Here is a 12,462-nt window from a genome sequence, read left to right as displayed (position 1 = left end):
GCTTCCTGCTGAGCTGGCTGAATAGCAGCGGTGGGTGCAGTGGCAGCCCAGCAGCTTTCTACAGCTGCGCCGCTATGGGAGGAGGGCAAAGTGGTGCCACTGGAGCTGGCAATGCCAAAGGGCTTGCCACCATGGGCATGGGAGAAAAGGCACACCCTCCTCACATGCTCGATTTTGAAGCCAAGATTTTATTTAATTTTTAAGTTGCTGGCACTGTGTGCCAATGAGTACCACCAGAAAACAAAGCACTGGTGTGTTTAGAGAGATGCATGTGCGTGGTGAGTGGCAATGTGTGCACTTTAGAGTGTGTTGGGCAGTCACATTCTTTTGGATTTATCCACACCCATCACTGGCAAGCACTCCTTGAAGACTATGGCTCGAAGACTGAAAAAGATTCACCACCTCTGGCCTAGATCAGGGGTCAGCAACCTTTTTTAGCAGGGGGCCAGTCCACTGTCCCTCAGACCTTGTGGGGGGCCGGACTATATTTTGAAAAAAAATAAATGAACAAATTCCTATGCCCCACAAATAACCCAGAGATGCATTTTAAATAAAAGGACACGTTCTACTCATGTAAAAACATGCTGATTCCTGGACCATACACGGGCCAGATTTAGAAGGTGATTGGGCTGAATCCAGCCCCTGCGCCTTAGTTTGCCTACCCACAGCCTAGATGAATCCGTGGTTTGATCCAGCAGGGCTCTTATATGCTTAAATATCTTTTGTCTGATCAGTGTGCAGCTTTGTAAGTTATGGATCTCATTTCCGGATACAATGAAGAAGTGCTGACTTTCGGTGGGCGGGCTGGGGAGTAGGACGATAGGTTAGCAATAAAACCACTTGTAGGTCTAAGATGACAAATCACCTGCCTGTGGTACAACTAGCAGCTGCCTACAAAGTTAATCATTAGTTTCACCCAACAGTCATGTGTAAATATGCAGGAGGGATCTGAAAGATGATTGCAAACAGAGTTCATTTACACCAGTTATCCAGGAACAATTCTATAGCTCACTTGATAGTCCAGTCAGTGGATTACAGCTCTAGTTTCACCTTCTAGGAGTTCCCCGGTAGGATGGAGACGGAGGGAGACTTCACATTTTTCAAGTAAATGATAGCCGTAATTGGACGGACAACTAACCAGCTGATTGGCTTGTTGCCTCCCTGCTTGTCTACTATGGTTGGGTAATTACTTGAGTTACTTACCACGAGCCATTCCCATTCCCTTGATCACATCATCACATGCTGATTGCAGGCGCTTGTAATTAGCTGGATAAATGAATGCATTATTGCATTATGAGCGGTCAGAGGGTTGATCACAGTGAAAAAATGTGGATCTGTGGCTAATAGGCTCATGCAGGGAATGGCGATTATGGACAAGTTTGTCATGCTTGTGAACTGCTTTCATCCCTTTGCTCAGGGAGACACCTTGTGCTCAAATTAGCCAGGGTAAGTCAAACATTTTAGAAGGCTGCAAGAGTGCTATTACAGTATCTACAAATTGGGAGGCGGGTGGTGCTGTGGTCTAAACCACGGAGCCTAGGGCTTGCCGATCAGAAGGTGAGCTCCCATTGCTCAGTCCCTGCTCCTGCCAACCTAGCAGTTCGAAAGCATGTCAAAGTGCAAGTAGATAAATAGGTACTGCTCCGGTGGGAAGGTAAACTGCGTTTCTGTGCGCTGCTCTGGTTCGCCAGAAGTGGCTTAGTCATGCTGGCCACATGACCCGGAAGCTCCCTCAGCCAGTTAAGCAAGATGAGCGCTGCAACCCGAGTCGTCCACGACTGGACCTAACGGTCAGGGGTCCCTTTATGTTTATCTACAAATTATGCCACAGCAGATGGGCAAATCTCATTCTGTCTGGGCTCTGCTAGACAATGTAGGAGTACTTTGAAGACCTAGCCATATTACATATGGCTCTCTTTTACAAATTGTCTTTTTGTATGCATATTTGAGGTCTTTGTAAATGCTCTGAAGGATAATTTTAAAAGGTGATCACAATTACAGCCACATTTCCAATTGACTTTCAATGTATTGTGTAGATTTAGGTGTTCAGTAGTCGCACTTCACTCAGGCTTGTCTCCATTACAGCAGTATGGAAGCATCTCTTTAGTGCAAGGATTTCTGCTTGTGGAACAGGATTTCCCTCTTCAAGTCCCACTGCCTGCTTCCCAAATCTGCTCTGTAATATTGGGGGTACCCCCATAACAGATTTACGGGGTGCCTGGGGAGGATGATTTGGAGAGGGGGGTGAGTCACTTTGTGCAAGCAGGCATCCTTGCACTGTTGGGATGCTTATTTAGCACTGCAGTACTATAAGCCAGTGTTTTTTGGGATTGTCAAACAAATCCAACAAATAAAATATTACATCGACACAAACATTTGGCTCTGAATCTTTGCTGAAATCAGTCTATTTAATTGTGTTATTATGTTTTCATTTAAAACACACACACATAAATTCAATTATTGTGGCACCCTAATTGTATTTATTTTGAAAGTCATTTTGTTAGTTTAGGGCCAGTTCTCCAATCTGTTAAGGTCATATTGAATGTCAGTTCTGTCTTCTGCAGCCTTAACTACCCCTCCCAGTTTGGTGGGATCTGCAAATCTGAGGAACATCCCCTCAATTCCTTCAGCCAAGTTGTTTATAAAAACAACTATCGGCCCAGGACTGAACCCTGCGGCATCCTACTTTTCACTTTTTTTCCAGGATGACGAACCATTAGAAGGAATCCTCAACATTCTGGAATGCAAATAGCCAATTAGATTTCTGGAGATTAATGTACAGAATTGGCTTAAAGACTACTTACAGAGGTTGTGAACCTGAAGCCTGGGTCTAAATGTGGTCCTCAGGGCATCCCTACCTGACCTTAGGGACTCTATGTCGCCATACCCATCAGCCCTGTTTTGCATCCTCCTTGAGTGTTTTTACCTGGCTATAATTTATCCCTGAATGCTGAATGCTCTTGCTTGCCTGGATGGAGAATAGTGTGTAGAAACAATTATACAAAAGGTAAAGATAACCATCTTACTGACAACTCCAGCTTAATAACAGCTCTATAGCTAAGGGATTCCCACCATCTTATCCCAAAAGGAAACACACTCTTTTGTCCTGGTCTAATTGAATATTTTACAGACACCAGTTTACATTTCAGCCAGGTTTACAAGAAAGTGCAGGCAGATGTTATTTCCTCTGATCTGTTCTTTCCACTACTACTTCACACCAATCGGATACACCACCTTTTTATTATTTAAAATAAATCTGTTCCAGCACAACGAATGCATGTCAGTAAAATGTGAAGGATTAAGAATGACTTATAACTTTACAAGCACAGCTTCTTGCAGTGTGGCCATGGAAGATGTAATTCCAGCTTCTTCAGACTTGTTTATGAAGGTCATTTTCAGAGTTGACCAACTCAAATGGATACAAACCAGGGGTACCTTAAAAACCATCCCTTACAGTCTGTACTTTCAAGAGTCCAGTCGTAACATTGAAATGTAATGATGAGTAATTGGTCTTTGGTATCTGTTTACAAATCTGAACAGGCTTAGTTTGATTATTTTATTCAAGAGAGTAATTGGGTTGGGGGGGGGCATTTAAAAAGGCAACACAACCACCACCTAACACACAGTGGCCAGTTAAGATTTTTCCCCCCTGCTTTTTACACATAGTGCTATTATTAACTGTAAGACATTACCGCATCATATCCATTGTCTCAATGAATAAGTCACCTTAATTACAGACACACATTAATTTGCAACCACCACCGCCAGTCCATTAAGTTTGAAAAATAGGTTTATTTTAAACGAGTGGCATTGTGTGATAATCCTATATGGCATAACCAGTTAGAGCAAAGTTCCTGGATACATACAAATTTGCAGAAATTATCTTTTAATGTGTGTACTTTCTGTCCAGAGTTGAGGCAGTAGAACAGCACCACACTAAATGACAGGGAGTGCTCTCCACAGGGGCTCCCACACAGACTCTCAACTTCTGAGATATTCCCACTCACACAAATACCTATTAAGTTTTTAAATTCTTTTTTATAGCATTTCTGCATGAAAGTCACACGGTAGCATCTACACATAAAACGACTGATAAAAATAATCTTCCTGTTATGTTTTACAGAATATATCTACATTTCCATCTGAATACCCAGACTGCAGGTCCAGCAGAGGGAGTTGACTTTGTTTGGTCTTAAGATGGCCTCCAAACCAGAAGCATGAAGCAGCACTGCTCTCTGGACCCCAAGTCTCTCTACAGAGGGTATGACCTGAAGGGAGATCACTAGAAAGGAAGGAACTGATGGCTTTATTATCCACATGCCATCTTTTTTTCTTTTTTTTCTTTTTTGGCGGCTTCTCTGTACAAAAGGGATAAATACATTAAAATCCCAGATCCATTAGGAAAAACAAAAATACTGCAAAGCTTCACTCTTTCAGAGACAGACGTACAATCCATGCATGATACCTGCATTATATAAATTTCAGAAAATACTTTAAAAATAGGACCTCAGATACCCAGAACACCTGATGGACACAAAATACTTGAAGTGATGCCCCCCACTTAGTCCCTAAATAGGGCAATCTCATCATTACTTGATTTCTATCATATATGAATACAGTGAACTGAATCTTGTGTTCAGGCACACACAAACTGACAAATGAACTCATTTTTAAAGCCACAAAAGGAAGATCCAAGAAAGGTGCATGTTCGCTTGCCCCTTTTCATCCAAAAAGTGCCCAAAATGTCAACCCATGAGTTGAACAAGAATAGATGGATTCTGCAATTGTATATGGCTCTGACCATGGTAGTGAATACAGTAATTTATTAGCTGATTACCAACCCAGTGCCTCCTCCAGATAACACAAAGAAGCCTACATGCACACACAGCTACAACATGCAAAACACTCTGTCTTAAGAAGATATACAAAATGAACAGGCAGCATGACAGAGCTACTGCTGGGCATCTCAGAGTTGGGCAGGGAAGAGAGAGGATACCAAAAATGAGGGGTGCACCCTATTTTTGGTAGATTTGTATCCTGGCCAAAGCAGCCAGTAATACATGGGTATTCTGTGGCCTACAACACCCTAGGAAGCAGCAAGCTCAGAATCCCACTGTTAAGAGAACACTAACCCCGATTCCAATTTCTCCTCAGTCATTTAAGGCACACACTTTTTTTTTTTACACTGGTTCAGACAAAATATTCCCAACAGGTAGCCAGTCATTCATGGGCCCATCCTTCCTGCTGAACAAAATACTGGGAAGAGGCTATGGGTGTAAAGCAGCTGCATGGCATGGAATGGAAAGACATCCCTCACCCTCTTTTATCTTCGAAAGCAGAGGGCACAGTTCAAGTAAAAGTTCAGCTTCCATCATCCTAAGTCTTTTCTTGATAGGAAAGCCATTTAATGGCAAGAATTGCTACTGAGAATTTGAAATCTCAGCTTCCCTGCATAATTATCTGCCTTGCCATATAAGCGATGAAAGCTGGTTACCAACTGTAAAGGCTAAAGAGCAAACAAACAGGTCTTCAGAAGCATGTCCCAGGCTGTATACAAAAATACAAGAGAACATGCAGCATTATTTATACAGTTACTGTATAAATACTCTCCCACCCACCCCCATTCAACACACACACACACACACACACACACACACACACACACACACACGAGAATTACACACAAAACCCTTCCACCAAGGAGAATCTTCACGGCAAGAGGCACTTGAATGATATGTGGAGAATCCCCATGAAAAAGGCCTTCCCCTCACAGTGATATGGGACAAAGAGAGAGAAACAGATTCTCAAGACTCCATCTCCTCTTGATCAAGCGGTGGTGGCACAAAGCTAACTACTTCATCATAGGTTAGGCCTGGTGGAGAAAAAGAGAAAGACATTGACTTTAGTGCAGCCGGTGGGTAACTGTTCCTTCCCTACAAGATAATGAATCACTCCTAGTTAATTCAATCCTCAGAGTCAACGAAGATGGTTGAACTAAAATTAGGTACTAGCTGTTTCCAGATTTGCACACTGGATTCACATAATTCTAGGCCAGACCTGAATCTACTTGCTGGACTGCTGTAATGGCCAAACTTGGCCCTCTAGCTTTTTTGGGACTACAATTCCCATCACCCCTGACCACTGGTCCTGTTAGCTAGGGATGATGGGAGCTGTAGTCCCAAAACAGCTGGAGGACAAAGTTTGGTCATCACTTTGCTGGAGCAAGGTGACAGAACACATGGCAGCTGCTAACCCGGTTCTGTCAAGTCTACAAACTATTGTGGGGATTTGAAGTGCAGAATGCTGATGACTCTTTTTCCTCAAATCCTAATGAAGCAGTAGAATCTCCAATTATAGATATTTAGAATCTGCAATGAGGTGGATTGGGCCAATAAGCAAATTCAGATAAACTTACTGCTTTTGTGAGCAGCAGTTTCATGTAACACTATGCAGAAACTGAGGAGAACATTGTGTTACAGACTTCACCCCTCCTGAACTGCACACCTCCATTTTGGCAACGGTTGGGCAGGATGTGAGAAACATTGGATGTGTTCCACCCCCCCCCAACAGAGCAAGGGCTCCCCTCACACCAGTTTGATTGTGACATCATGTATCCAGTTCTGATTAACTGCGTATTATGCTGCCTACATTATTCCCTACAGAATCATTCAATCTGACAGAACTCCCACTTCTTCAGTTTTAAAGGCAAATATGTTGCAAGTTGTAGAAAGCACTACTGACAATGAACAGCACATGGAAATAAGAAGGGTTTTGTGAACCCCCACCAATTAGGTTCAGGCCTAATTTGACATCAAATTCAAAGGACTGTATTTTTTATTTATTTTTACAATATACCACCAGAATTGAGCTATTTCTCCCACCGCCCCCTGCCTCCTCTATTCAAAGTAATACTGAGTTGCATTGTATTTTATCACCTCCTGTCAAGTTTTGCTTTTACTATATGAGCATACAGTAATAGATGTCACCCATCAAGACCTGTCTTACCAAATCAGTCTCCCAGAAAACTTACTTTTCCATTCTTCAATATCAAGTTCTCTGCTTTCGAAGGATTGATCATAGGGGTCTGCCACTGGCTCATCATCTGGGTCATGATACTGCGTAAAATAGGCATGAGCCAATGCTTCAGCAGCAGTGATTCGTTTGTCTGTGTCCAGCACCAACATCTTCTCCAGCAAGTCTACAGCTGCAGGGGTCAAGAGATGAGGAGGAGAGAGAATTATTGTACAACAGTTCTTAAAAAGTCCCACCTGAAGCTGTAGGGCAGGGAACCTGTGGCCCTTCAGATGTGGCTAGACTACCACTCCCATCACCCCGACCACTGGCCATAATGGCTGGGACTAATGGAAGTCAGGAGTCCAACAACATCAAGAGGGCCAAAAGTTCCCCATCCCAACTATAGTAGATAAAGATTCAGTCCCAGCAGTCCAAGGAATATTATAATTTCACAATGGAGAGTAATTTATGGTTCAAGCTGTACTTGGGAGTATTACTTTAAAATATACCCCAAGCGTTATGCAATCAATACCTGCTTTGCAAATAGCACCTGCAAGAAAACAAATCTGAGTGGACAGCTTTGGATTCCTCTTCAGATAGGAAGCTACAAGTAGTATTTAACAAACAAACACTTGGTTGTATTATCTCTTGAACCAAAATTTACAAATAAAGCAAGTTTCCACTAAGATGCAGAGTTGAACTTAATGAGCTGGGATAGCTCAGTCAGTAGAGCAGGAGACTCTTAATCTCAGGGTTGTGGGCTTGAGCCTCACATTGACTTTGTTGAGAAAGGCAGTCCATAAATATTTTAAATAAACAGTTATTCCACCACCTGGACAAAGAGCACTACTTTAAAACATCAGTCTGTCTCGAGAGACATTAAACATCTCAATGTTTGCATGTTGGATTCTCCACTGTAATGGAACTGCTGATAAGTCTTACCCAAGGGGTTGGCACCAATAAATACATTTTCAAAATTCATCTTCGGCATGTAAGACAAAGACTGTATGTAGTTTCTTGCCTGGAGAAAAAGAAAAACGTTTTGTTAAGGTTGTGCCTCCTAATCATTATAAGCTCCTGCGAGTGCCTACTTTTTCCTGCTTGAGCTTAATCAGCATGTATCTTATCCTCAACCCCTTCTCATCCAGACTGACCACAGCGACAGAGATACAATTAACAAGCGTTGGAACTAGGGCACTATGAGTTGTAAGGCTGGAAGAACATTGCCTGTTATGTACTGAAGGTTGCAGCAAGTGAGGACAAGTTCCTGGAGGTCAGCAGTGGCATCCAGGTGTCTTTATGTAGTTGAGCACTAACCAAATACAAATGTTATTTCTGCAACTAACTAGAAGAGTCCCATTTTAACTGGATAGTTACAATCTGTTGACTACTTAATTAGAAAGTTTCAGCAAATTTCGTTCTCTTTTGTGGATTTTCATTACTTGCTATTAAATGACCCAAAGTATAAGCTAATTATGCTGCCTACAGCTGTGCAGTAGCACATTTTTAAAAACCCTAGTTACTATAAAGGGAAGCCTTCTATCAGCTTAGGAAAGTTCACCAGTTGTGGCTCTATGAGGAAGAAACCCTTGCCTCACTTATCGATGTTCTGACAACCTCCAAATTAGACTATCATAATGTGCTCTGGATAGAGAGACGCGGGTGATCTAAACCACTGAGCCTCTTCAGCTTGCCTATCAGAAGGTCAGCAGTTCGAATCCCCATGACGGGGTGAGCTCCCATTGCTCGGTCCCAGCTCCTGTCAACCTAGCAATTCGAAAGCATGCCAAAAAAGGTGCAAGTAGATAAATAGGTACCGCTCTGGCGGGAAGGTAAAGGTGTTTCTGTGCTCTGCTCTGGTTGCGCCAGAAGTGGCTTAGTCATGCTGGCCACATGACCCCAGAAAAACTGTCTGCAGACACACGCCGGCTCCCTCGGCCTGTAAAGCGAGATGAGTGCCGCAACCCCAGAGTCGTCTGGACTGGAAACTCAGCTGCTAGAATGCTTGTGGGAGCTAGGTGTTTTGAGAACCTTACCCAATACCAGTTTCACTGGTTGCCAGCTTGCTTCAAGGCTCAATGTAAAGTGGTGGTTTTAGCCTTTAAAGACCTAAAGTGTTTGGCAGCAGGTTCTCTGATGGACTGCCTACACCCATATGGGCCTGCCTGGGCCCTGAGAGCCTTAATCTCTAGTCCTCTGGCAGAGACAGACTTCTATTGTAGTAGCTCCACCTCTACGAATTCATGAGACCCAATTATATTTGCCTTAAAGTACATTCTGAACTTTTCAGGTCTATCTTCTGTTTAAGCGCAGTGTGCTGGGGTTTTTAAACACCGTTGGTTTTAGACTGGGGGACAGAGTTGTGATAATGTATTTAAGTGTTCTATGCTGTTTCAATTTTGTGAGCAGCGTTAGTAGGCCTATGCCCTGGAAGATGGGCTAAAGATCCATGAATAAAGAAATGTTTTGATCTGCAGACCACTATGCACACCCTGCCACATCTCACCTCATGGCTGGGCATCCTGTTAATGAGATATGCAGGGGGTGTCCCCGTCAGACGCATTATCTGCTGAAGCTGGTTAATATCTTAGGTGCCTAGTCAAGGGCTTTGTTAATATTTCAGCATCAGTGTGAACATACAATCAAGACAATTACGCAAAAAGCATCTAGTCTGCACACTACAGGCAATTACCACTCTGTGTGTCACACCATCTTTGTATTACAGGAAAGCAGACCAGAAAGTAAAATCAGAAAACAGTTAATAATATTTCGGTAAAGCCAGATGCTTGCTTGCTCACTGTTTATAATAATCAATTGGCAGCCTTAAACTGGGTGCTGGCCCCTTTTAGAAACAGAAGTCGCCTTGAACAAGGAAGTGAGCCAATTGATGGCTGCTAAAGATATACTATTTTATTCTATCTGGCTTTACAAAGCTTAGATTTCACTCTTTTGCTGTACAAGCTAAAACACCGAGGATGCAGTGTCTGAGATACTCGTCCATATGAATGCTAATAGAGAAATATGCAATGTTAGAATGCAGTTCGCATTGCACAAAAATGTTAGGTGTCAGTGATAAAGAGAAAGCCAATTTAATGGCAACTATGGCAAAATAAACATCTGTACAGTGAATAGTAGTGCATAGTAGTGAGGTTAAGCTTCATGTAGCACATTTCTTTATACAGCATTTAATTTTGTTCAACTGCACATGATATATGGGGAGGAAAGAGGACAAGGATTTTTTTCAAGTATGTTGTCTAGCTATGCTTTAATTATATGTAGAACCAAATAAAGTCTTTTTACTGAAATAATTTTTTATCCTAAAAAGTTTTCACAACTTTAAAAATCTAGTTAATTTCCCTATTTAGATAATATTGCTATTTGATACTATTTGACATTGCTTTGTCTACAAAAGCAAAAAAAACTTCTTATTTATTGGGATTCATGCCAAGTTGGGAGGGTGGAATCCTCCACAGTTCTTCCTCCACTGTAGGATTTTTAATTAAACCACAGGCTCCAAACTGGCTGGACAATGGGCCTACTTTCAGGCCTTTATATGTTTCAGACGGGTAAAAAGGGTATGCATATATGGAGATTACTACAGACTGGAAGTTTTAGTGATTCTATTATCTCCCTTAAATTAGACAACCAATGGAAAGAAGTCCTGAGAAAAGTGACAATGTGTTAGCCTGAATATTACCAACTTCCGCAACAGGAAAGAAAGGCAAAGGCTATGTGTTTGTCAAGGCACAGTTTGATTTACATTCTATTCAGATCTGTTATCTTATGGTTACAACCCCAACCTGAAAGTAAGATGGGTGGGGTAAGCAGGAGACCAATCTGATTCAACTACAATGGCACCATCTCTTATTACCCCTCTAATACCCTCAAACACACAAGAGCAGCATGGCTCTTCTCTATCCCCCACCCAGTCAACAAAAGGGCTCATACACAGCAAGTATATGAACAAAAAAGCTGATCCTTCCTGCTCTAAAAAGATACACAGCTCAAGTTTGGGGCACACAGAGGGAGTTAAAATCACTCTCTAACTTCAAATGCCCTGCTTTTCAATGCTGCCATTTTATACCTTTACTTACCTCCTGGCAATCATTCCTACATTTATTCAAAACAGTTTACATACTTTTTGCTACTTAACACACACCCAGTCAAGACTGCATCTGATCCATGTTTCATAGCAAGGGTATTCCAGACAACCATCTGGTATGAGCCTAAGAAGAATCTTCATCTGCTACTTCATCTCAAATAACTGTATGAAGATGCTTAAGGTGACAAGCTGCTGTATTGCAGTATGCATTGTCATCTAATTCTGAATTTTTCACTCAGCATTGTTTTCTGGATAAGATCTGGGCCAAGTTGGCTGTGGACACATGTAGCTACTGATACTGCAAAGCAGAAAGTTATGAGCAGATGCAGCCATTTAAAATCCCATTACTCCAAAGCAGACCCTCATTTAGAAGGCTATAAAGGGATGGGCTAGACTTTTCAGTACTCTCTTCAATGGATATACAGCACAGGTAAGAACATATGCTTTGTTCTTCTAAGAACACACACTTTGGGGTTGGGTCCTATCAAACATGTTCTTTGTAAAATGCAATATGCACAGATGGCACTATAGAAACAATAAAAATCCATCTGTCAGTATATGCTCGTTCTTAGGAGCCAGTTATTTCCTTAACTCAGAAAAAATGATCCATTAACTTCTTGTAGTATGACCCAACTGCTGATTACTCGGTCCTCCTGAAGCAAAAACCAAGATGTACAAAAGGTGAAAAAGTAGGACTATAAGCATCATTGTCTTTCTTATCTATTTCATCTATTCACAGCACTTCACAGAAGGAAGAATCCTTTTTATTTTTATAACTTTTAAACATTTTTCAAGTACCATCAGCCTAATTCCAGAAAACTACTGGGGGCTCAACAGCTGTGTTTGTTAAATACCTGCTTGTTGGTTAGCCTATGAAGAAGGGTGGTGTGATTGGTGGGAACAACCCCTTTCCGTGCCCTACCTATTTGAAAACTGCTGCTGTAATTCCCCATCTCCCTGTTCCAGTATCAATTCTTCAAGCAGCAGACCTTAAGGGGGTAAGGGGGTACAGGTTTCATAGGCCCATCCTCCTCACACTCCATTTAGTGATAAAAGAAGAAGAAGAGGAGGAGGAGGAGGAGGAGGAGGAGTTTGAACTTGATATCCTGCCTTTCATTCCCCTTAAGGAGTCTCAAAGCGGCTAACATTCTCCTTTCCCTTCCTTCCCCACAACAAACACTCTGAGGTGAGTGAGGCTGAGAGACTTCAGAGAAGTGTGACTAGCCCAAGGTCACCCAGCAGCTGCACGTGGAGGAGTGGGGAAGTGAACCCGGTTCACCAGATTAAAAGTCCACCGCTCTTAACCACTACACCACCCTGGCTCTCCACCACTGCTTTATGGCTAA

At 42.2% G+C, this 12,462-nt stretch overlaps 1 protein-coding gene across 2 annotated transcripts in view; it reads right to left on the bottom strand.

Moving 5' to 3' along the window:
• Nucleotides 1-3,772: 3,772 nt before the first annotated feature.
• The window catches only part of MAPK14 (mitogen-activated protein kinase 14), a 32,469-nt gene continuing 23,779 nt past the window's right edge, over nucleotides 3,773-12,462 (bottom strand). The window contains exons 9-12 of one of the 2 annotated variants that reach the window (XM_083619348.1): nucleotides 9,521-9,600; nucleotides 7,957-8,035; nucleotides 7,031-7,204; nucleotides 3,773-5,872 (exon numbers count right to left, since the gene is read on the bottom strand). In XM_083619348.1, coding sequence (XP_083475474.1) covers nucleotides 5,805-5,872; nucleotides 7,031-7,204; nucleotides 7,957-8,035; nucleotides 9,521-9,600 — 401 coding nt within the window. In that variant the 3' untranslated portion in view covers nucleotides 3,773-5,804. The remainder of the gene's footprint in view (nucleotides 5,873-7,030; nucleotides 7,205-7,956; nucleotides 8,036-9,520; nucleotides 9,601-12,462) is intronic. The other variant, XM_083619347.1, reaches the window with a different exon arrangement.

Source organism: Podarcis filfolensis (genome assembly GCF_964270895.1).
Source record: "Podarcis filfolensis genome assembly, chromosome: 6".
In the NCBI taxonomy this organism is placed as follows: Eukaryota; Metazoa; Chordata; class Lepidosauria; order Squamata; family Lacertidae; genus Podarcis; species Podarcis filfolensis.
Note: the sequence above shows the minus strand (reverse complement) of the source record. Positions and strands in the feature narration are given on the sequence as shown.